Source organism: Gorilla gorilla, chromosome 23, assembly GCF_029281585.2.
Source record: "Gorilla gorilla gorilla isolate KB3781 chromosome 23, NHGRI_mGorGor1-v2.1_pri, whole genome shotgun sequence".
NCBI lineage: Eukaryota > Metazoa > Chordata > Mammalia > Primates > Hominidae > Gorilla > Gorilla gorilla.
In genome coordinates this window covers 19,334,748-19,360,329 of record NC_086018.1, presented here as the reverse complement: position 1 = coordinate 19,360,329, position 25,582 = coordinate 19,334,748, and the positions used below count along the sequence as shown (strand labels likewise).

General features: G+C 47.1%; 1 protein-coding gene across 2 annotated transcripts in view; it reads left to right on the top strand.

Annotated features, from left to right (window-relative positions):
• MAPK1 (mitogen-activated protein kinase 1) overlaps positions 1–23,109 on the top strand; it is a 112,708-nt gene extending 89,599 nt beyond the window's left edge. Inside the window, exons 7-9 of one of the 2 annotated variants that reach the window (XM_063704982.1) lie at positions 5,537–5,646; positions 9,204–9,329; positions 22,994–23,109. In XM_063704982.1, coding sequence (XP_063561052.1) covers positions 5,537–5,646; positions 9,204–9,320 — 227 coding nt within the window. In that variant the 3' untranslated portion in view covers positions 9,321–9,329; positions 22,994–23,109. Of the gene's footprint in view, positions 1–5,536; positions 5,647–9,203; positions 9,330–12,472; positions 16,400–22,993 lie in introns of those variants that run through there. The other variant, XM_004063106.5, reaches the window with a different exon arrangement.
• The last annotated feature ends 2,473 nt before the right edge of the window (positions 23,110–25,582 follow it).

The window sequence follows — 25,582 nt, the reverse complement described above, 5'->3', positions numbered from 1 at the left end:
CTCACTGCAGCCTCGAACTCCTGGGCTCGGGCAAGCACCGTGCCTGGCTAATTTAAATAAATAAATTTTGTAGAGATGGGGTCTCGCTATGTTTCCCAGTCCTGTCTTGAACTCCTGGACTCAAGGGATCCTCCTGCCACTACCACACCCGGACCCCCCCCCCCCCCCCCCCCGCCCCACGTTTTTTGTTTTTTTTTTTTTTTTTTGAGATGGAATCTCACTCTGTCGCCCAGGCTGGAGTGCAGTGGCGAGATCTCGGCTCACTGCAAGCTCTACCTCCCAGGTTCACGCCATTCTCCTGCCTCAGCTTCTGGAGTAGCTGGGACTACAGGCACCCACCACTATGCCCAGCTAATTTTTTGTATTTTTTAGTAGAGACGGGGTTTCACCGTGTTAGCCAGGATGGTCTCGATCTCCTGACCTCGTGATCTGCCTGCCTCAGCCTCCCAAAGTGCTGGGATTACAGGCGTGAGCCACCACTCCTGGTCCCCACTTTTTTTTTTAAATTAAAAAACGCAATTTCTATAAGAAGTCTGTCTCCATTTCTCAGATAACCTAATGTTTGAAAACCTTGCAGACTTTATTACACATATAGATACATACATTGATTGTAAATGGAATCATAGGCTATATATTTTATTACCTACACAGACTTGGATTTATTGATCTACAGCTTGGTAACCCTCAGCTCAAGATAGCTTTGGGAGGTATTTAACCTGTGGTCTTTTAAATCTTGCAAGAGATTGAAAAGATAGAAGAATGAGATTGTGGCCGGGTGCGGTCGCTCATGCCTGTAATCCCAGCACTTTGGGAGGCCAAGGCAGGTGGATCACTTGAGCCCAGGAGTTCGACACCAGCCTGAGCAACATGGCAAAACCCCGTCTCTGCCAAAAATACAAAAATAAGCCTGATGTGGTGACACACACCTGTAATCCCAGCTACTCGGGAGGCTGAAGTAGGAGGATCGCTTGAACCCAGGAGGTAGAGATTGCAGTGATCCGAGATCAGGCCACTGGATTCCATCCTGGGCAACAAAGTGAGACCCTGTCTCAAAAAAAAAAAATAGAAGAAGAAGAGTGAGATTGTGAGAAGTTGGAGAACACAAACCTTCAGCCAGTGATGGGATAGGGACAAAGAAAAGAAACTAGCACCATGTGATATCACAGAAGCAGAAGATGGCGTTTTGAGAAAGTAGGCATGCACAACAGTGTCCATGCAGCAGAGGGGTCTAGCAAGATATAGATTGGAAAATGTGGGTTGATTTTCCAATGAGGGGCTTGTTGGTGACCATGCAAGAGGAGTTGAAACAGTGAATGGAATTGAGAAATTTGAAATGGAAAGTGGAGACAAAAACGACTGGTCCACATGAGGGGAAGGGGTTGTGGACCAGTCCACAAGTTGGGGAGAATTGACTTTGAGTAGAGAGAGGATATCTTTCTTGGCAGTGTCAGTAAGGATGTGTGTGAATCTGGCTAGGAGGGAATTCCGGGAAGATCACTCTTGGGTGCCTCAGTTTTCTCTGTAGCACCCTCAAGAAGATATGCTGAGAGTAATGAGGGTCAGTTAGCAAGAAGGTCATGATTCAGGCCGTGCAAGTTGGGTGAAATCTGAGAGTAGAGGAGGGGACTGACCAAGGCTTTCCAGAAGCTGTTGAGGGCCTTGATGAGGCTGAAAATCTTGAGTTTTTGTAGCACAGTAGTTACTGTTAGTGTGCTCCTTAAACACCTGAGATCCCCAGGATCCTTTCAGGGTGTCCACAAGGTTAAAGCTGTTTTAATAATCTTCTTAAAGAGTTACTCACACTGCTCTCTATGTTGCCATCAGCACTTGTGGCACAGGAGCAATGGTGAGCAGAGTCCCCAGCACCACAGCCAGGTCAAGGTGGTGGAACTAGAGAGGTTACTGAGCTCTGCACTGCCACACCCACACTGCTCAAAACCAGTGCCAGTAAAAAGTACTCACCATATTAAATCCATCCTTAATACATGTCTTCACGATGTCTGTGTGACAAACACATAAAGCATTTCTGCTGCATACTGAATGCAGTGGTTTTCTCAGGGAAAAGCACTTATGTAACTATTTGAGCTATGAGCAGAATTAACTGGTTTTTAAATCGTCCCTCAGTTTTGATGAGTATAAAGAGTTCTGAGATCAGAAAGTTTGAGAAGCACTGTCGCACTGGCACACTTTGCACAGTTCAGTCTTTTCTCTGGCCCCGCACAGAAACATGAGTTGAGGATGGAAGTGACAGGTTGCAGCATTGATTCAGGGTCAGAGTTTCACGAGGCAGGCAAGATAGACATGAAGAGGCACTGTGGAGAGCCAGTCAACGGCTTTCCCCAGGTCCAGGACAGGACAAGAAGGAAAAAAGGATGATGGATTAGAAGAAAGGGTTGGAATCAGGTTGTTACATACTATTTGAAGTTAAAGAGAAGGGCCAGGCTGGCCAGGCGCGGTGGCTCACACCTGTAATCCCAGCACTTTGGGAGGCCAAGGTGGGTGGATTGCGAGGTCAGGAGTTTGAGAACACGCTGGCCAACATGGTGAAACCCCCGTCTCTACTAAAAATACAAAAAATCAGCCTGGCATGGTGGCAGGCACCTGTAATCCCAGTTACTCAGGAGGCTGAGGCAGGAGAATCGCTTGAACCCAGGAGGTGGAGGTTGCAGTGAGCCGAGACGGCGCCACTGCACTCCAGCCTGGGCAACAGAGCGAGACTCCCGTTTCAAAAAAAAAAAGACAAGGGCCAGGCACAGTGGCTCACACCTGTAATCTCAGCACTTTGGGAGGCTTAGGCAGGAGGATCACTTGAGCCCAGGAGTTCAAGACCAGCCTGGGCAACATAGTGACTCCCCATCTCTACAGAAAAATTAATTTAAAAAAATTAGCTGGGTGTGGTAACATGTGCCTGTAGTACCAGCTACTCGAGAGGCTGAGGCAGGAGGATTGCTTGAGCCCAGGAGTTCAAGGCTGCAGTAAGCTATGATCATGCCACTGCACTCCAGCCTGGGCCATAGAACAAAATCCAAACTCTGTTTTAAAAAACACAGAGAAAATGTAGCATTCTGGAAGGCACTAGGGAAAGTCAGGATTTGTGGTCAGGTGTAATACTAGCCTCAAAGGGACTTCCAGTCTTTTAGGGGAAATAAAACCTGTATCCAAGTAAGCATCCACACAGGCAGCCATGATTCACACCATCTGAGTGTTACCAATGAATGCCCATGTGGCGTGGGAGGAGGGAGTCCGGACATTCTTGACTGTGGGATCCGCACCTGCCAGCTGCTTCCCAGTTCTCTCCTTTTCTCCTTCTGTAGCTATGAATAATGTAGAAATAGCACTTGCAGTAACAGAAGGCTGGAGATCTAGCTACTTTTCAAGTAGCAAATCTTTTTTTAAAAAGCTGTCTTCTTTGAAATTTATGCCTGGAGGTTTAAGGGCCTAGAATTTATTTAACTTTAAGGAACTAATGGATCTGTTTTAGAAATGCTTAAGCTGCAAAACATCCAGTTGGCTTGGAGTGCCTGTCTACTTAATACTAACAAGTTTGAGTAGGACTCTTCTGCCTCCAGTGGTTTAGAAGTAATACTGTTAGAATCTCATTGTGGTCCAGGCCTTCTGGACTTTTAGCACAGACGTATCTAATTGGGTGAAAAGCCAAATGACTTAATCTAGTTTCAAGAAAGTCCTTGAGAAAATGTCTGTGAGTTCTATGTGGGGAGGGCTGGTTGGGAGCAGGAAGCAAAGTGGGATTTATTACCTAATATTATAGACCACAGGAATCTTTTTTTTTTTTTTTTTTTTTTTTGAGACGGGGTCTCGCTCTGTCGCCCAGGCTGGAGTGCAGTGGCGCAATCTCGGCTCACTGCAAGCTCCGCCTCTCGGGTTCACACCATTCTCCTGCCTCAGCCTCCCGAGTAGCTGGGACTACAGGCGCCCGCTACCATGCCCGGCTAATTTTTTTTGCATTTTTGGTAGAGACGGGGTTTCACCGTGTTAGCCAGGATGGTCTCGATCTCCTGACCTTGTGATCCGCCCGCCTCGGCCTCCCAAAGTGCTGGGATTACAGGCGTGAGCCCCCGCGCCCAGCCAACCACAGGAATCTTAAGATTCGGCAAGGGTTGTGTGTCTTGTACACATATCTACAAGTGTTCCTTGGAAGTAGGATTTGAACCAGAGATGCCTGGGTTCTTGACCATCATGCTTCTTTGTCCTGACCCTTGAGAGGGCCACTTCCTAAACCTAGCCAGTTTGTGTGCCCACAGACCCAGGGTCACAGCTGCAGGCATGACCACCTCTTCTACTGCGCAGACACTCCTTCAGTCACAGCAAAACCTGTCTGGATTCTCTACTCTGAAAAGTTATCTAGGCTATAAAACAAAATGTCATTATTCCATAATTTCCTAAAGTGCACTTGTATGTATTGAAAAGATTATAGATAGAAACATACATAACTTTTAAATGTTTTCTATGCGGAATTTCTCATTATGTCCAGCATGTGGTTTACCATGTTTATCATCTCCTGTTGTCTTAAGGTCAGGGGTTGCAACAAGGGAGGTCAAAATTGGGGGCCGGGGCTGAGCACAAATACACACCCACAGCCCTTCAGTGACCTCAGGCAGCAAGATGCCTCCCACCTCCCCCCAACACCCAAGCAATCCCTTCGGAAGGTCTACTGATTGTTCTTAAGGGTTAGGAAACATTTTCTTAGTAAATAGTGAAAACTTACTTTTTGAAAGTAGTGGCTAGAAGTGATTCCTTAAACTGATCGTGAGTATTTTACGTGATTGTTTATCATTCTAGGAATGGTGAGAAGGGACATACAATTAAATTTTAAAATGTTTTAAGAAGAAATAATGATATTTTATTCTACCTTGAGGGCTTAATAGTATGTGCTAATTTGCAGATGGATGAAGTTGACCTTTGCCTACAAATAACCTAATAAGAAATGATCATTGCTGGCCGGGCGCGATGGCTCACGCCTGTAATCCCAGCACTTTGGGAGGCTGAGGCGGGCGGATCACGAGGTCAGGAGATCGAGACCATCCTGGCTAACACGGTGAAACCCCATCTCTACTAAAAATACAAAAAATTAGCCGGGTGTGGTGGCGGGCGCCTGTAGTCCCAGCTGCTCAGGAGGCTGAGGCAGGAGAATGGCATGAACCCGGGAGGCGGAGCTTGCAGTAAGCCGAGATCGCGCCACTGCACTCCAGCCTGGGCGACAGAGCGAGACTCCGTCTCAAAAAAAAAAAAAAAAAAAAAAAGAAATGGTCATTGTCAGAAAAGACGCTTCATTAAGTAGTGCCAGTGTTTTTGTTTTGTTTTTGTTTTTGTTTGTGGTCTGCAATTGTCAGATGGTCGGTTCCTATGTTCACAGTCTCAGGAGGCTTGGAGATATAGTCAGCACCCTTTGTGCCGGCTGCTCTCTCCGTAGTCATGCTTAGCTCAGTTGTTTTGTGGGTAAGTTACTTAAACAGGAAATTGAAGTATTTCTGTGACTACTTCTGCTCTCACTACTGCAAAACCTTTCTCTTTATAGCTCTGGACTTATTGGACAAAATGTTGACATTCAACCCACACAAGAGGATTGAAGTAGAACAGGCTCTGGCCCACCCATATCTGGAGCAGTATTATGACCCGAGTGACGAGGTAAGAGCTCATGTTCCTGGCTGCTGCTTCAGGGACATAGATCAGCCAGCAGTGGACCAACCATATCTTGCTTAGATTTTCCTGAGATACACCTGTTGCCATACCCGGTTCTTCCAACAAGCCCACCTTTGCCTTGAGGACGAGTGCTGTGGGGCACAGCTTGAAATCCCTCCCCCCGTAACTCTCTGTCTATCTCAGAAGACTTCCTCCAGGCCACCTGCAACAGGTAGGGGCGGGGTAAACGCATGTATAAAGGGGACAGCTGCACCAGTATGGAGCACAGAGGGCATGGGTCTGAGACTGGAGGCCATTGTCATGGTGTGACAGGAAGAGACACCTGAAGTGAAGTGCTGGCCCTGAGGATGGCCGGGGTGGAGAGGAGGTGGGCAGCCTGCTGACAGGGACAGCACACAGAGTGGGGAGGGAAGTCAATTTGGACAGTTTCCACTGTGGCTTGGCGACTCCATGTGGGGTGTGCTATTCCCTAGAGACAAGGACACGAGAGCCTGTTGTAAGAAGTGATGAGGCCAGAGTGGATATGGCAGCTCTTCAGAGCAGGCAGGGCATTCAGGTAGAAGATGCTGCATGTCATGTTCTCCCCAAGACAGTCCTAGTGCCTTGGCTCTCTGGTTTCTCTGGGGTTCAGTTTTAACTTTATTCTCTGGAGGATAACAAAGAAAAATGCAATATGAACCAAAAGTTTGGACTGTTGTAGTTGAGGCTCATATGCACAGAGAATAGTCTTTACCCTCCTATTTTTGAAAGAATCAGCTTTCCCTTCCACATCCATCTCTCTACCTCCAACAACAAGTGAGGCAGCTTGTGAAATACCTACAACGTAGCCAGTAACACAGAATAGGAGAGAATACAGGTTTGGGGCTCTTACAAGCTTAGTGGGCTGGAGATTTCCCAAGCTTCCGAGTCCAAATCAGCTGGCTGGGGTGGTGGGTGATGCGTGTAGGACACCTCCTGTGATCCCAGATGCATAGCCCTCCTTCAGGCTGAGCTATTTATTCTTCTGGACATGAGTCCTTCTCCCCTTTCAGATGGCCAAAGCTTAGTGCAGAGTTTGGGGTCTGTGCTTCCTCCCCCTAAAGGCCCCATGTGAGGATTACATGGGTGAGAGGTGAGATTCTAGGCATTCACTGGTTGACAGCTGGTATTATCATCAGCTTAGTTCTGTAACATTGCATTAGTTCACGGGCATTTAAAAATCAAAATGAGGCCAGGCATGGTGGCTCACACCTGTAGTCCCAGCTATTCAGAAGGCTGAGGTGGAAAGATCTCTTGAGCCCAGGAGATCGAGGTTTCAGTGAGCTGTGATCACACCACTGCACTCCAGCTTCGGTGACAGAGCAAAACTCTTTCTCTAAAAAATAATAATCACTGTTTGTCACTGAGTGTGTATGGGGTTCTTTGATCTAAATAGACAGTTTATATTTTACTTAAATAGCTTTCTGGAGTGTGGTTAAAAATTAAAATGGGGGCTGGGCGCAGTGGCTCACGCCTGTAATCCCAGCACTTTGGGAGGCCGAGGCAGGAGGATCACTTGAGGTCAGGAGTTCGAGCCCAGCCTGGCCAACATGGGGAAACCCCGTCTCTACTAAAAATACAAAAATAGCTGGGCGTGGTAGTGCATGTTTGTAATCCCAGCTACTCTGGAGGCTGAGGCATAAGAATCGCTTGACCCCGGGAGGCGGAGGTTGCAGCGAGCCAAGATCATGCCACTGCACACCAGCCTAGGCAATAGAATGAGACTCAGTCTCAAAAAAAAAAAATGGGGCCAGGTATGGTGGCTCACACTTGTAATCACAGCACTTTGGGAGGCCAAGGTTGGTGGATCACCTGAGGTTAGGAGTTCGAGACCAGCCTGGCCAACATAGTGAAACCCTGTCTCTACTAAAAATACAAAAATTAGCCAAGTGTGGTGCCAGGCGCCTATAATCCCAGCTACTCCGGAGGCTGAGGCAGGAGAATCGCTTGAACCCAGGAGGCAGAGGTTGCAGTGAGCCGGGATCGTACCACTGCACTCCAGCCTGGGCGACAAAGCGAGGTTTTGTATCAAAAAAAAAAGAGAAAAGCAAACTTGTAAGAAAATACAGGAGAGATTTTTTTCATACTACAAAGATGTAGCTCTATAATCTTGTTACAGTTACTAACATTTTGGAGTATTTCCTTCTCAGTCTTATATTTCTGTATCTAAATTTTAAAAATAAAATAGTTTTCATTCTCTTGACACAACATAGGCATTTTCCTATTAATCTTCCTTGCAGCTTAATTTTGTTTTCTTTTTTGAGATGGAGTCTTGCTCTGTCACCAGGCCAGGCTGGAGTACCATGGTGTGATCTCGGCTCACTTCAACCTCCACCTCCCAGGTTCAAGCAATTCTCCTGCCTCAGCCTCCCGAGTAGCTGGGACTGCAGGCACGCACCACCACACCCAGCTAATTTTTGTATTTTTAGTAGAGACGGAGTTTCACTATGTTGGCCAGGATGGTCTCAATCTCTTGACCTCATGATCCACCTGCCTTGGTCTCCCAAAGTGCTGGGATTATAGGTGTGAGCCACCGTGCTTGGCCAGTTTTTTTTATTTTTCTTTGAGACGGAATCTTGCTCTGTTGCCTCGGCCAGAGTGCAGTGGCGCAATCTCGGCTCACTGCAACCTCCGCCTCCTGGATTCAAGCAATTCTCCTTCCTCAGCCTCCCGAGTAGCTGGGACGACCGGGGCCTGCCACCATGCCTAGCTAATTTTTGTGTATTTTTAGTAGAGATGGAGTTTCACTATGTTGGTCAGGCTGGTCTCATTATCCTCCCACCTTGGCCTCCCAACGTGCTGGGATTACAGATGTGAGCCACTGCGCCTGGCCTTGCAGCTTAATTTTTAACAGCTCTAAGATGTTTTTTCATACAAAGATACCATGATTTATTTAATGAAATGCATGTATTTTAGTATTATGGGTGTTGATTGGATAAACGTACCACCACCCCCACAGCAGCACATTTCTCTTATTTCGACATTCACTGCCTTAAAACATTTAAAAATTATTCTGGGATTTGTGGTAAGTTCAGAAAAACACTTGAAACAGATTCAGTTGCTCCCAGTCTAAGTGTTTATGAGACCTTGAGGAGTGTGGGCACAACTCTCAGTCTCTCACTGTCACCCAGACTGGAGTGCAGTGGCACGATCTCAGCTCACTGCAACCTCTGCCTCCTGGGTTCAAGCGATTCTCTTGCCTCAGCCTCCTGAGTAGCTGAGATTATAGGCGTGCACCACCACACTCGGCTAATTTTTTGTATTTTTGGTAGAGACGGGGTTTCACCATGTTGGGCCAGGCTGGTCTCGAACTCCTGACCTCAAGTGATCCGCCAGCCTCAGCCTCCCAAAATGCTGGGATTACAGGTGTGAGCCACCGCGCCCGGCCAGCAACTCTTAAGTTTTTATGAGACATCAGTCCTGTTGTAAATTCAGAATCTGAGCAGTGGTCATTTTATGAATCAGTAAATTACTGCCTTACCCATAACAACTTTGACTGTTAAATGTTTTGTTTTCTTTTAAAGCCCATCGCCGAAGCACCATTCAAGTTCGACATGGAATTGGATGACTTGCCTAAGGAAAAGCTGAAAGAACTAATTTTTGAAGAGACTGCTAGATTCCAGCCAGGATACAGATCTTAAATTTGTCAGGTACCTGGAGTTTAATACAGTGAGCTCTAGCAAGGGAGGCGCTGCCTTTTGTTTCTAGAATATTATGTTCCTCAAGGTCCATTATTTTGTATTGTTTTCCAAGCTCCTTATTGAAAGGTATTTTTTTAAATTTAGAATTAAAAATTATTTAGAAAGTTACATACATTCTTTTAGGAATCTCTCTCTTGTTTATTAGAAACTCCAAGTACCTCCTTTACTCTCAAGGGTAGTGAATGTGATTATTTGGAAACAACTTTTTCATATTCTAGATTGTTCATCTTTGGGTTCTCATCCGTTCCTTGCTGCCTGTCCAGAGCAGTTTCACAGTTACATGAGCATCTCTCTGGAAAGGGTTCGCCTCAGGACTCCCTCCCATGGAAAGCAGAGCCACCAGTTAAATAAATTTAGTATTAGAGTCCTCTGTGCCTGCCCCTTCAGAAACTCCTAGCTGGGACCTGGTTCTACAGTTGATGTCACATGCAAGGGGCCCAGACCCTGTTACCAGTTCAGACTAGCAGTGTAGGCTGGAGAGCTGGAGAAACTTCATGCAGGAGATGGAGGCTGGGCTGGCCAGTCAGGGGGATTTACATGGGCCTGCACAGAAGCTACATGTGCTTAGATCATAAGGGAAGGTGAACAATGTGACAATATTGGTAGATTTTAAAAATTGAGCAGGCCCAACACAATGGCTCATGCCTATAATCCCAGCACTTTGAGAGGCTGAGGGGAGAGGATCGCTTGAATCTCAGAGTCCAAGGCTGCAATGAGCTATGATTGTATCACTGCACTCCATCCTGGGTGAACCCTGTGTCAAAAAAGAAAAGTATACAGGAAAAGAATGCAAATCTTGATTTTAGAGAGTATGTGACAAGAGGAGAGAGAACTGGACTTGTGTTTAGAACTCTGTAGAAAGGAGCAGTGAATAAAGAATTGTGGGCCGGGTGCGGTGGCTCACACCTGTAATCCCAGCACTTTGGGAGGCCGAGGCGGGTGGATCACGAGGTCAGGAGATCGAGACCACGGTGAAACCCCGTCTCTACTAAAAATACAAAAAATTAGCTGGGCACGGTGGCAGGCGCCTGTAGTCCCAGCTACTCGGGAGGCTGAGGCAGGAGAATGGCGTGAACCCGGGAGGCGGAGCTTGCAGCAAGCCGAGATTGCGCCACTGCACTCCAGCCTGGGCGACAGAGCAAGACTCTGTCTCAAAAAAAAAAAAGAGAAAAAAAAGAATTGTGAGCCAAGGTAGAAGCAGTTGCTGGGGAGATGCTTTGGACAGAACCGTGTTGCAGTTAGAGGCGTCCATTCCCCGTCAGTAAGAACAAAGAACCAAGTAGACATGAGCTGAGGACTGACATGATCAACTCAGCCTCCAAGCAGATAGCCCTGAAAGCCAGGCAGGGCAACAGAACGAGGAATTGGTAGGGAATAGACACTAGTAGTTTGGGGGCCAGAAAATGGTGTTTTCAAAAGTCTGACATCAAAGCAGGAGGGGTTGCAATGAGGGAATACTGGGTAGGAGATCAGCTAAGAACAAATGCCTGGTCTTCCATACCAAAGGGGCCGTAGCCTTGGACTAGAAATGAAGTGGTGAGAAGCGGCAAATTGAAGAGAAGGAGGAAAGGCAAAGTCTGAAAGACTCCAAGTTTTCTAAACCTACCAACTTGGGGGAGGCAGGGCTGCTGGCACTGTTAAGCCCTCCCTTAGCCTGCTGTTAACACCAGACGCACCCCAAAAGACGATCTCTCAAACCCAAGGGAAGTGTTGTGGAGTCACGCAAACAGGACGTGCAGTGGACTGCTAGCCATAAGCCTTGCTTGACCATCCATGTTTATAATTGAGGAAACTGAAGACAGGAGCCTTTGAGCACTTTGCTCAAAATTGTACATCAAGTAGCAAAACTAGGCAGAGAATCCAGGTATTTTGGACCCAGAATGTCATTTTCTTGAAATGTTTGCCAGCATGAAACAGTGGCAGGCTGCACACTGCCTGTAATTAGCCTTGCTCCCTGGGAAAGTTCTCAGGACTTATTCACAATACTAAGGAGCATTGTCTCTGAGTTCCCAGTCCACACACTGGAGATCAGGAGCTCTGAATTGGAGAGCTCAGGAGGTAAAGGTGTAATAAAACATGGGAACACTGGGAGGGCACGGTTGACCGTTTGGCTGCAGCAGGAAAGGGTTAGAAACATACACCCCAGGACCACAGAGCACAGCTGTGGGGCCCCTTTGGTAGAGGAAGCAATGAAGTGATATTTGTAGTGGTGGCCGAAAGGTCTTAAAAAAGGGTCAAATTATATTCATTGTATTTTGCTTAAGGGGGTCAGTTTTAGAAATGTTTCCATGGGCAAGTTTAAAAGCTGATCATGCCTACTACCTGTGACAAGCCTCATTCCTACCCAGCCCATGTCCTCAGTCTCCTACCCTGTGAGGCGGGTGAAGGTAGAGGTCAGTGCTCAACTTCCTTCTTCATCTGCCTGATTGTGAATTTTCTCAGGTGGATTGATCACTAGGGGCATGAACCGCATTTCCCTTTGGTTTATTGAAGATGAAAGCATTTTAGGGCAGCTTTAACTTCCTGCCAACCCATAGGTTTGGCTGCAGTTCACCTCTACATAAAAGAAACCACTTCTCCCTCTTAGCCCATCTCCAAGTCCACAGTTTGGCTATAGTTAGCCCATTCTTCTTGCCCCAACTCCTGAGTGGCAGATGGAAACCACAGCTCTGAAAGTGCTCTGTGAAATAGTAAGTGATACTCTGCTAGATTTTCATGCACTAGTGTTGGATATCTTACAGTAAATGAAGGACATCTTAGGAACACTGCAGTCAGCGTAGGCTGGGGGAGTGGCGTCTTTCCTATGAGTGTTGTGGAAACCACCTCAGAACTGTCTGAGAGGAGGTGCCTGTGGAGTGAGGGCTGACCCCGGCCCCTTCAGAACTGCCATGTGTTATCCTTGCCCAAGTGTGTCCAAAGAAATGGCCATTTTGCAGGAGTCTTTTTTCCCTTTTCTATTTTCATAATGCTATTGCTGCTGCTGCTGTTTTAATGTGGTTCACTGTTGTCACTTTTGTGTTTTGTGATGCTGATGACGATGCTGTTTTCACATGGCTCACTCTTAACTCAGTGGTCTGTTTGTGTTTCTATAGGACAAGGGCTCAGAGGACTGGACATGCTCAGACATCGGTGTTCTTCTTCCCAGTTCTTGACCCCTGGTCCTGTCTCCAGCCCGTCTTGGCTTATCCACTTTGACTCCTTTGAGCCGTTTGGAGGGGCGGTTTCTGGTAGTTGTGGCTTTTACGCTTTCAAAGAATTTCTTCAGTCCAGAGAATTCCTCCTGGCAGCCCTGTGTGTGTCACCCATTGGTGACCTGCGGCAGTATGTACTTCAGTGCACCTACTGCTTACTGTTGCTTTAGTCACTAATTGCTTTCTGGTTTGAAAGATGCAGTGGTTCCTCCCTCTCCTGAATCCTTTTCTACATGATGCCCTGCTGACCATGCAGCCGCACCAGAGAGAGATTCTTCCCCAATTGGCTCTAGTCACTGGCATCTCACTTTATGATAGGGAAGGCTACTACCTAGGGCACTTTAAGTCAGTGACAGCCCCTTATTTGCACTTCACCTTTTGACCATAACTGTTTCCCCAGAGCAGGAGCTTGTGGAAATACCTTGGCTGATGTTGCAGCCTGCAGCAAGTGCTTCCGTCTCCGGAATCCTTGGGGAGCACTTGTCCACGTCTTTTCTCATATCATGGTAGTCACTAACATATATAAGGTATGTGCTATTGGCCCAGCTTTTAGAAAATGCAGTCATTTTTCTAAATAAAAAGGAAGTACTGCACCCAGCAGTGTCACTCTGTAGACTTATTGTGGTCACTTGTACCATATAGAGGTGTAACACTTGTCAAGAAGCGTTATGTGCAGTACTTAATGTTTGTAAGACTTACAAAAAAAGATTTAAAGTGGCAGCTTCACTCGACATTTGGTGAGAGAAGTACAAAGGTTGCAGTGCTGAGCTGTGGGCAGTTTCTGGGGATGTCCCAGGGTGGAACTCCACACGCTGGTGCATATACGCCCTTGAGCTACTTCAAATGTGCGTGTTTCAGTAACCACGTTCCATGCCTGAGGATTTAGCAGAGAGGAACACTGCGTCTTTAAATGAGAAAGTATACAATTCTTTTTCCTTCTACAGCATGTCAGCATCTCAAGTTCATTTTTCAACCTACAATATAACAATTTGTAATAAAGCCTCCAGGAGCTCATGACATGAAGCACTGTTCTGTCCTCAAGTACTCAAATATTTCTGATACTGCTGAGTCCGTCAGAAAAAGCTAGCACTAACTCGTGTTTGGAGCTCTATCCATATTTTACTGATCTCTTTAAGTATTTGTTCCTGCCACTGTGTACTGTGGAGTTGACTCGGTGTTCTGTCCCAGTGCGGTGCCTCCTCTTGACTTCCCCACTGCTCTCTGTGGTGAGAAATTTGCCTTGTTCAATAATTACTGTACCCTCGCATGACTGTTACAGCTTTCTGTGCAGAGATGACTGTCCAAGTGCCACATGCCTACGATTGAAATGAAAACTCTATTGTTACCTCTGAGTTGTGTTCCACGGAAAATGCTATCCAGCAGATCATTTAGGAAAAATAATTCTATTTTTAGCTTTTCATTTCTCAGCTGTCCTTTTTTCTTGTTTGATTTTTGACAGCAATGGAGAATGGGTTATATAAAGACTGCCTGCTAATATGAACAGAAATGCATTTGTAATTCATGAAAATAAATGTACATCTTCTATCTTCACATTCATGTTAAGATTCAGTGTTGCTTTCCTCTGGATCAGCGTGTCTGAATGGACAGTCAGGTTCAGGTTTTGCTGAACACAGAAATGCTCACAGGCCTCACTTTGCCGCCCAGGCACTGGCCCAGCACTTGGATTTACATAAGATGAGTTAGAAAGGTACTTCTGTAGGGTCCTTTTTACCTCTGCTCGGCAGAGAATCGATGCCGTCATGTTCCTTTATTCACAATCTTAGGTCTCAAATATTCTGTCAAACCCTAACCAAGAAGCCCCGACATCTCAGGTTGGATTCCCTGGTTCTCTCTAAAGAGGGCCTGCCCTTGTGCCCCAGAGGTGCTGCTGGGCACAGCCAAGAGTTGGGAAGGGCCGCCCCACAGTACGCAGTCCTCACCACCCAGCCCAGGGTGCTCACGCTCACCACTCCTGTGGCTGAGGAAGGATAGCTGGCTCATCCTCGGAAAACAGACCCACATCTCTATTCTTGCCCTGAAATACGCGCTTTTCACTTGCGTGCTCAGAGCTGCCGTCTGAAGGTCCACACAGCATTAACGGGACACAGAAATTTGACTGTTACCGGATAACACTGATAAGTCAGTTTTCATTTATAAAAAAGCATTGACAGTTTTATTACTCTTGTTTCTTTTTAAATGGAAAGTTACTATTATGAGGTTAATTTGCAGTCCTCTTCTAAATAGAAAACCATAGCCTTGGCTACTAACATCTGGAGACTGTGAGCTCCTTCCCATTCCCCTTCCTGGTACTGTGGAGTCAGATTGGCATGAAACCACTAACTTCATTCTAGAATCATTGTAGCCATAAGTTGTGTGCTTTTTATTAATCATGCCAAACATAATGTAACTGGGCAGAGAATGGTCCTAACCAAGGTACCTATGAAAAGCGCTAGCTATCATGTGTATCATCATTTTGATACATCATTTTGGCTCTTCTTACATTTGTAAAAATGTACAGATTAGGTCATCTTAATTCATATTAGTGACACGGAACAGCACCTCCACTATTTGTATGTTCAAATAAGCTTTCAGACTAATAGCTTTTTTGGTGTCTAAAATGTAAGCAAAAAATTCCTGTTGAAACATTCCAGTCCTTTCATTTAGTATAAAAGAAATACTGAACAAGCCAGTGGGATGGAATTGAAAGAACTAATCATGAGGACTCTGTCCTGACACAGGTCCTCAAAGCTAGCAGAGATACGCAGACATTGTGGCATCTGGGTAGAAGAATACTGTATTCTGTGTGCAGTGCACAGTGTGTGGTGTGTGCACACTCCTTCCTTCTGCTCTTGGGCACAGGCAGTGGGTGTAGAGGTAACCAGTAGCTTTGAGAAGCTACATGTGGCTCACCAGTGGTTTTCTCTAAGGAATCACAAAGGTAAACTACCCACACCGCATGCCACGTAATATTTCAGCCATTCAGAGGAAACGGTTTTCTCTTTATTTGCTTATATGTTAATATGGTTTTTAAATTGGTAACTTTTATATAGTATGGTAACAGTATGTTAATACACACATACATATGCACACATGCTTTGGGTCCTTCCATAATACTTTTATATTTGTAAATCAATGTTTTGGAGCAATCCCAAGTTTAAGGGAAATATTTTTGTAAATGTAATGGTTTTGAAAATCTGAGCAATCCTTTTGCTTATACATTTTTAAAGCATTTGTGCTTTAAAATTGTTATGCTGGTGTTTGAAACATGATACTCCTGTAGTGCAGATGAGAAGCTATAACAGTGAATATGTGGTTTCTCTTACGTTATCCACCTTGATATGATGGGTCAGAAACAAATGGAAATCCAGAGCAAGTCCTCCAGGGTTGCACCAGGTTTACCTAAAGCTTGTTGCCTTTTCTTGTGCTGTTTATCCGTGTAGAGCACTCAAGAAAGTTCTGAAACTGCTTTGTATCTGCTTTGTACTGTTGGTGCCTTCTTGGTATTGTACCCCAAAATTCTGCATAGATTATTTAGTATAATGGTAAGTTAAAAAATGTTAAAGGAAGATTTTATTAAGAATCTGAATGTTTATTCATTATATTGTTACAATTTAACATTAACATTTATTTGTGGTATTTGTGATTTGGTTAATCTGTATAAAAATTGTAAGTAGAAAGGTTTATATTTCATCTTAATTCTTTTGATGTTGTAAACGTACTTTTTAAAAGATGGATTATTTGAATGTTTATGGCACCTGACTTGTAAAAAAAAAAACTACAAAAAAATCCTTAGAATCATTAAATTGTGTCCCTGTATTACCAAAATAACACAGCACCGTGCATGTATAGTTTAATTGCAGTTTCATCTGTGAAAACGTGAAATTGTCTAGTCCTTCGTTATGTTCCCCAGATGTCTTCCAGATTTGCTCTGCATGTGGTAACTTGTGTTAGGGCTGTGAGCTATTCCTCGAGTTGAATGGGGATGTCAGTGCTCCTAGGGTTCTCCAGGTGGTTCTTCAGACCTTCACCTGTGGGGGGAGGTAGGCGGTGCCCACGCCCATCTCCTCATCCTCCTGAACTTCTGCAACCCCACTGCTGGGCAGACATCCTGGGCAACCCCTTTTTTCAGAGCAAGAAGTCATAAAGATAGGATTTCTTGGACATTTGGTTCTTATCAATATTGGGCATTATGTAATGACTTATTTACAAAACAGAGATACTGGAAAATGTTTTGGATGTGGTGTTGTGGAAAGAGCACAGGCCTTGGACCCATCCAGCTGGGTTCAGAACTACCCCCTGCTTATAACTGCGGCTGGCTGTGGGCCAGTCATTCTACGTCTCTGCTTTCTTCCTCTGCTTCAGACTGTCAGCTGTAAAGTGGAAGCAATATTACTTGCCTTGTATATGGTAAAGATTATAAAAATACATTTCAACTGTTTAGCATAGTACTTCAAAGCAAGTACTCAGTAAATAGCAAGTCTTTTTAAATGCTGCTTTATTTCACTAAATTTTGTTGTGAGGTGTCACTAAAATGCCTGCAAACAGACGTAACTGCTCATCTGAGAGGAAACCCTCTTACTAATCAGAGAAGAAACCCTCCTGTCAGAAACCTTCAGGGAAGTGAGCTGATTGCACCTAAACTGGGAGTTTGCAATGGGGTATTTGAAGCACCGTGGGAGTATTCCACTGGCCCTCTCCCTGAGAGACTTAACAGTCTTCCCTGTTGTCCAGATTCTGTATAAGGCAATCAGAATAATCATCTTCCTTGTTCAGCAGAGGAGCCTGGTCCCATTTTCCCCACTTTGTGATGGGCTTCTCTCAGCGGTAGCTCAGCAGTTCCAGATGGCAATTTGGACCAGCATCTAGGCTGGCCAGTTCGCTGTATTTACTTAGAACCAACACATTCAGAGCTGGCCTGGACCATCTGAGGGGAACAGGAAACACCCCTAGGCTGTGGAAGCAAGTGCAGACCCCCACCCCCGGCCCTGAAGCCAAGGGGGCAGGGTTTGGGAGTGGCCAAAGAGAAGCAGTGCAGGGATGGGTTTTCCTAGGGAAAGGCTTAGCATTCCTGACTCTAGGAAGAAGGAGCAGTGAGGCGGAGAAACAGTGGAGGGGATGGTGGCATTGGGCCCCATGGGGCTGAGATGGACACAGGGCTCGTTCTCTTGAGTCTGGTGCCAAGGACAGCTGAAGACGACATCATTTTCAGATGGAGAGGAGAGAGTGGAGGGAGATCATGCCCTGTGATGTGTGTCTTTTGCAGGTGAAGGTGGGAGACAAGGTCTCTGCTGACGATGAGGCAGAGCCACCGTGAAAGTTGTAATAGGAGGACTGCCCGCCGCTGGAAGGGCCTGCAGTGATGCTAGGACACCCTCTGCCTGCATGTCACGTTAGCTGGGCTGGGCGAAGTAGAAGACCAAGGGGAAGAGGTGCAGTGGGGAGACCATGTGGGATGCAACCACAGGACCAGTGGAGGGGCTGTGGCACGCGGGTGGAGACTGAGTGGCTGGGCATGTGTTGTGGCTGAGCATGTGGTGTGGGCAGTGGTCCTAGACCCCTTCATGTCCGGACAATGATATAGAGCGTCTCAGCATCGCCAGTCTAGACTGTGTCTATGGAGAGCAGAAAGTTGTCTAGGGCTGCCTGGGGAACTGTGAGGCCAGCTCTATCACCCTCGCTGATGGTGACATTACGGTGGTGGCAGGAGCAAGGAGAGAGGGAAGAAGGACCCCGTCCAGCTTTAGTCACAAAATACCCAATGGAAGATGCCAGTGCCAATCCTGTGGGTTTCCTTGGGACTTCACACTGGCTTTCTTACCTGCTCCAGATCCATTCAGTAGTCACTGAGTTCCTGCCAAATACTTTGTAGCGCCAGAGGCCAGGAGCGGGGTCTGCAGCAGGACAGTCCCCATTTTCAGGAAATGCCTGGAGCTGCTGGTCCCTGAGAGAAAGGAAAACATCTTTCAGCCGTACGCAGGCCAAGAAGGCCAATGTCCAGTAGCTTTGTGATTTTTTTTATATATTTTTATTTATTTTTGAGATAGAGTCTTGCTCTGTCGCTCAGGCTGGAGTGCAGTGGCGTGATCTCCACTCACTGCAACCTCCGCCTCCTGGGGTCAAGCAGTTCTGCCTCAGCCTCTCGAGTAGCTGGGATTACAGGCACGCGCCACCACACCCAGCCAATTTTTGTGTTTTTAGTAGAGACGGTTTCACCATGTCGGCCAGGCTGGTCTCAAACTCCTGACCTCAGATGATTCAGCCTCCCAAAGTGCTGGGATTACAGGTGTGAGCCACTGCACCCGGCCTGTGATGTTTCTGTGGGGTTCCACAAATGTGTGTGTGCGTAAAAGCTGATGATTACAGCAAGAATGTGAACAGTAGCAGTTTTCCATTTGAAGGCAAGTTTTGTCTTTATGTGGGTATCAGAAGGACCCTCTGGGCCATTGTCGCTCCCTGTACTCAGAGCCACCCTAGTACTACGGGCACACACAGAAAACAGCAGCCTGCCTACTTTCAAAGGAAAGGCATCTTTAATCACCAATGCCTGGAAAAGTTATTTTGTTTCCTTCTTCCTTCCGTCTTGTTCCTAACTTCTTCTTACCAAAGTTTAGAGTCTGAGTTTTTCGTATAATAATGTCCCACATCCACACATCGGGCCTACAGATGCTCTCCCTTGAATCGACTGGAAACATGACACCGGTTCCATGCTCTGGAACTGTCACCTGTGATGTGCTGGGCTGTGTCCCAAGCACAGGAATCCCAGCAGTTTCAGCTCAATGCAGAACCACCATGCTCCAGACACAGGCTTGGGAAAGACACATCAAAATTAAAATACTAGGTAAGAGAAGCACCTGATTGGGTAGAAGTTAGAGAGGAATCCTTGAATTTTGTGGCCAGAAGGAGCCACTGCCCCTTTTGTTTAGTAAGACTAGACAGTAACAGAAGCCAGTTGTCAGCAATGAAAGTGGTGGGTGAAGCAGGGGAGGCTCCTCTATGGTGGGACCCTGGACAAGGGAAGCCGAATGTGTGAAGAAGGGGTGCGGGGGTGTGCGGTGCCCTAGGACACTAGGGCAAAGCTTTCAAACCTGGAACAAGGCACTGGAGGAAGATCTGCTGCCAGTCAGCAGTGCGGGCCCTCGAGTTAGCAGTCCGTGCGCAGAGGGGCCAGTTCTGAGACCAGTTTGGAGAGTCAGGCAGTGACCCAGTGGCCATGTCATAATTCCTTCAGCCTGCCTCCTCTTTAATCCCAGAGAGTGCTCTTTCTTCATACTTCCTTTAAAATACTAAATTGTTCCCATTCCATGGGGAGCTGGCTAGGCTTTACAGGCTAGGAAATGTAGGTTTTCTGAGATGGAACCATCTACACAAGGAGGAGGAAGGCACTAAGACTACAAGATGAGACCCATGACAGGGCTGAGCATTTGGAAGCCAACCCTTGTTGCTTTTCAAGAATTGCTTTGTGGCTGGGTGCAGTGGTTCACACCTGTAATTGCAGCACTTTGGGAGGCTGAGGCAGGTGGATTGCTTGAACCCAGGAGTTCGAGACCAGCCTGGGCAACATATGGGACACCCCCCACTCCGGCTCTGCAAAAAAATTAAAAATTAGCCAGGCGTGGTGTCATGAGCCTGTGGTCTCAACTACTCAGGAGGCTGAGGCTGGAGGATCGCTTGAACCTGGGAGGTCAAGGCTCCAGTGAACCATGATTGTGCCACTGCACTGCGGCCTGGGCGACAATTTGTTTTCTAAATTGCTTTTGAAAGTCTACTGCATTACACATTCCAAAAAGCAGTGGTTTTCAAATACTTTTATCACCGGTATCCTTTTATGAAATGAAATCAGTAGAACTTTCCCTGCTCTGAATAAGCAAGGGTGGGAACCTGTCTACCTCCCACAGATAGCATAATGTGCCTGCCATAGAGGAGCCAAAAAATGGTGATGGGAACTGAGAGGAGAGCAAATGTCACAAAAGACTGAGCAATTGACAAAACAAAACAAGACCACAGATGACTGTTAACGCCTCCACAGTGGACCAAGAAAGGACAGAGAGCTGGCAGCATGGGCATCACTGTCTGGTCGGCAGCAGGAAGGCCTCGCTAGGGAATTGAGTACAGTCATCTAACTAGTTTAAAAGTACAGGAAGGATGATTAAGGCTATTGGAGAGGTCATACAAATAGGAGAGGGGCAGGCAATGGCTGATAAGACATGAATTTGTAAGGCGATGAGTATTGCAGTCAGCAAAACAAATGAGACTGCTCTCCCAACACTGATAACTCAGCAGGGAGGCCAGGCATTAGTTTAACCATTTAATATAAAGAAGTTAAAATTACAAATGCGCTAAGTGCCTAAAGAATAAGTGCAGGAATGAGAGCAGCATGGACTGCCACAGTTTTAGAATAAGCACTGTCACTGCTAGATTGGAAACAAAAATCCATAAATTTGGCCCGGTGTGGTGGCGGACGCCTGTAGTCCCAGCTACTTGGAGGCTGAGGCGTGAGAATCGCTTGAACCCGGGAGGCGGAGGTTGCAGTGAGCCGAGATGGCGCCACTGCACTCCAGCCTGGGCGTCAGAGTGAGAACTCTGTATCAAAAAATAAAAATAAAAAAAATTCCATAAATCTGCAATGTCTCAGTTAAGAAAGAAAGACTGGGCCAATGCAGATTTCAAACGGGAGAAAGTCATACTGTCAGTGAAGGCCGCCTGTGGCCGGAAGGCGCCAGGGGATTAGCACCCTGGACTCAGTGTTGCTGGGCCCCAAGGCTGGGAGCACAGTGTTTAAAGGGCACCTACCAAAGAAGGGAGCACAGGGCAAGGAGGAGCTGCAGGGGGGCTTGGCTGCCAAAGTGAATTCTGAGGAGAGAGCTATTGCTGCCTACGATATGCAGGCTGCACAGAACCCAAGTGGAATCAGCAGGCAGGAGAGGCAGCTAACGACGCAGCCCCTTTCTTATTTCTGTTTTCTCACAAGCGATGAAAGTGGAAAAGAGGGTGAGCAGGTGGCCCGCACATGTGCCTCCAGTGCTGTGTCCCCTCCGGGGACCATCAGCCAGGCCCCGGGGAGGGAGCCAGCCACAGTGTGTTCGGCTCTTCTCTGAAGGGAAGAGAGCCTTGGATAGACTGAAGCGAAGACGGTTCTGCAAGGACAAGGCAGACCGAAGGCATTGGTTTTTTTTCAGATAAGGAGAATTAGACTCCCAAGTAGACACCAGAGTCACTGTTCGGTTGGTGGGTGATAGTGGGGTCACAGTGGCTGCCTGTGCTCCCCCAGGGTGAGCGTGACTGTGCTAACCTAGGTGGGGCAGCATGCACACCCCTCTGGCAGCCCTTTGTTGCTCGCTGATGACAAGTTTGGATGATCCCACCAAAAAGCTTGCTAAGATGTAGTCCCCAGTGTTGGAGGTGGGGCCTGATGGGAGGTGCTACCCTTGTGAGATAAGGTTGTGTAAAAGCCTGTGGCACCTCCCCACACTGACGCTCTCACCCCTGCTCTGGCCATGTGCCGCGCCTGCTCCCACTTCCCCTTCTGCCAGGAGTAAGAGCCCCCGAGGCCTCCCAGAAGCCAAGCAGATGCTAGTGCCATGCTTCCTCTGCAGCCTGCAGAACTGTGAGCCAATTAAACCTCTTCTCTCTATTAATTATGCAGTCTCAGGTATTCTTTTATACCAACACAAGAACAGCCTAACACATATCCGACATTGACACGAAACCGACTCAGGGTTAAGTGTATACACAAGCTCCCCTGTTTTAAGAAGGTGCTATCATTGGCAGGGTGCGGTGGCTCACACCTGTAATCCCATCACTTTGGGAGGCTGAGGCAGGCAGATCACAAGGTCAGGAGTTTGAGACCAGCCTGGCCAATATGGTGAAACCCCACTTCTACTAAAAATACAAAAATTAGCCGGGCATGGTGGCAGGCCCCGGTCGTCCCAGCTACTCGGGAGGCTGAGGCAGGAGAATTGCTTGAACCCAGGAGGTGGAGGTTGCAGTGAGCCGAGGTTGCGCCACTGCACTCCAGCCTGGGTGACAGAGCAAAACTCCGTCTCAAAAAAAAAAAAAAAAGAACATGCTGTCATCAAAATAGGCACCACCTGAGATCAGAGAACACAGAGTTTCACCTGGCAAAAGGAGCTCCAAAGGCAAGACAGACACACCCAGCCACCCAGGCTGGCCACATCTGGGCACTGGAGGAAGTGTCCCGGCAGCAAGGGCTCTGGTGACTGCTCTGTGAGGATTCCTCGTGGCTGAGACGTTGGCCCAGCCCCGCCTTGGCACAATCTAGTTGGAGCATCCACTAGATGCTCCCATGAGCTGTGCAGCCCAAGGTTGAGGTCAGAGATAGCAAGGCCACCTGGGTGACAGCGTGGTCTGCTGCATGCCACGCCCCTCCCCTCTTTGTCTTTGCTTTGTGCTTTCTTTTCCTAGGAGGTGGCAGGTGTACATTTCTGGCTCTGAGCCCATGTCGGACCCTGGAAGGAGACCCCACTGTCCTGATCCCCTGCACGGCACCCCACCACAAGCAGCAGGCACACGCGGTGGGAATCAGGTAACGCAGTTCCCCCGGGAAGCCCCTTCCATGGAAGACCACTCTGCTGCTGCTGCAGCCTGCTGGCCCTGTGCCCTTTGAGGATCAGCCCATCGACCCCAGCCTAGGGCCCTGGCCAGGCCTCCACTGCCAGCCCCAGGGCTTAATGCACAGCATGTGCCTGCCAGATCTGACTCCAGAGGATGGAGGAAAGGCCCAAGACCACACAGCCCCGGGCCACAGCAGAAAGCAGGACTCCTGGTGTGCAGGAGAATTTCTAAGGTGCAGCACTTCTTGACAGGTACACCAGGAGGTTTAATACTTTGTATTACCTTGGTAACCAGAGAAGAGGAATCATTAAAACTCGAAAATAGTGCTGTGTGCTGTGCAGTGGCTCACACCTGTAATCCCTGCGCTTTGACAGGCCAAGGTAAGAGGATCTCTTGAAACTAGGTGTTCAAAGCCAGCCTGGACAACACAGGTTGTATTTACCTCTACAAAAAATAATTAACAAAAAAAATTAGCCAGGCGTAGTGGCGCATGCCTGTGGTCCCAGCTACTGGAGAGGCTGAGGCAGGAGGATCACTTGAACCCAGTAGTTCAAGGCTGCAGTGAGCTATGATCGCACCACTGCACTCCTCCTGGGCAACAGAGCAAGACCCACTCTCTTTAAAAGAAAAAATGCCGTGTCAGCCAGCAGTGGGGAGGCTACATGCAGGTGCCGAGAACTCCAAGACGTTTGTCCACAGAAATCTTTCATTTTACCTCCTGCCATTGATGCTTTCATCTGTTCACTCTGCACAAGTAGACCTTGCACTGCATTTACGAATGTTTGGCTCTCCAGGACTCTAATGTTAAATCTTGAAGGCTGTGTAATTAACATTCCATTGTCAGGATCGTCTCAGATCACTGGAAGCCCATGTCTCTCCTTGGCCATGGTTATCAAACTCCTCTTAGACAAGTCCTGACCCCTGTGAGGCCCCCGAAGCCTCTCTCTTCAGCAAACCTGGTCATTCCTCCCCTCTTGCTCATCTCTCTATTTTTAAAGTAGATTTTACTCTTTTAGTACCGCTTTTTACAGAGTAATTAAGCAGATAGTACATGGAGTCCCACACACCCACCCCTGCACCGTCAGCACACCTATCCCCCGCCAACCCTTGACAACCATGCAGCTTTTTACTGTTGCTGTGGTTTTGCCTTTCTAAAATGTCATGTAGTTAGAACAGAATGTGTCATTTTCAGACATCTTTCAGCCATACGCAGTCAATATTCCACCATGTCTGTTTGTGGCTACATAGCTCATTTCTTCTTATCACTGAATAATATTTCATTGTATGGATATACCACTGATTGTGTCTCCATTCAGCTATCAACGTCTCACTTGCTTCCAAGTTTTGGCAATTATAGATAAAGCTGCTGTAAACATCCATGTGCAGGTTTTTGTGTGGACTTAAGTTTTCAACTCATTTGACATGACTCTACCAGGCCCAGATGTTTTAAAGAGGAAATATCAGCCGGGCGCGGGGGCTCACGCCTGTAATCCCAGCACTTTGGGAGGCCCAGGGGGGCGGATCACAAGGTCAGGAGTTCGAGACCAGCCTGGCCAAGATGGTGAAAGCCCGTCTCTACTAAAGATACAAAAATTAGCCAGGCGTGGTGGCGGGTGCCTGCCATCCCAGCTACTCAGGAGGCTGAGGCAGTAGAATCACTTGAACCCAGGAGGCAGAGGTTGAAGTGAACTGAGATGGCACCACTGCACTCCAGCCTGGGTGACAGAGTGAGACTCTGTCTCAAAAAAAAAAAAAAAAAAAAAAAATCAATTCTCTACAATCTCTTCCAGAAAATAGAAACAGAGGAATCACTCATAACTCATTCTATGATTGCCAGCATTACCTTAATCCCAAAACCAGATAAAGATGTTATATAGGCTGGGCGCAGTGACCACGCCTGTAATCCCAGCACTTTGGGAGGCCGGGGCAGGCGGATCACTTGAGGTCAGGAGTTCAAGACCAGCCTGGCCAACATGGTGAAACCCCTTTTCTACTAAAAAGTACCAAAAAATTAGCTGTGCATGGTGGCACATGCCTGTAATCCCACTACTTGGGAGGCTGAGCAGGACAATCTATTGCACCCGGGAGGTGGAGGTTGCAGTGAGCCAAGATCACGCCATTGCACTCCAGCCTGGGTGACAGAGCGAGACTCTGTCTCAAAAAATAAATAAATAAGGAAAACTATGGAGCAATATCTTTTCATGATCATAGATGCAAAAATGCTCAGTAAAATACGAGCAAATAGAACCCAACAATGTATAAAAAGAAGTATACGTCTTGATCAGGTGGGATTGATTCCTGGTATGCAAATCTGGCTCAACATTCAAAAATCAGGCCAGTTTTACAGGCTCACACCTGTAATCCTAGCATGTTAGGGCTGAGGCAGTCAGATCACTTGAGCCCAGGAGTTTAAGACCAGTCTGGTCAATGTGGCAAAAC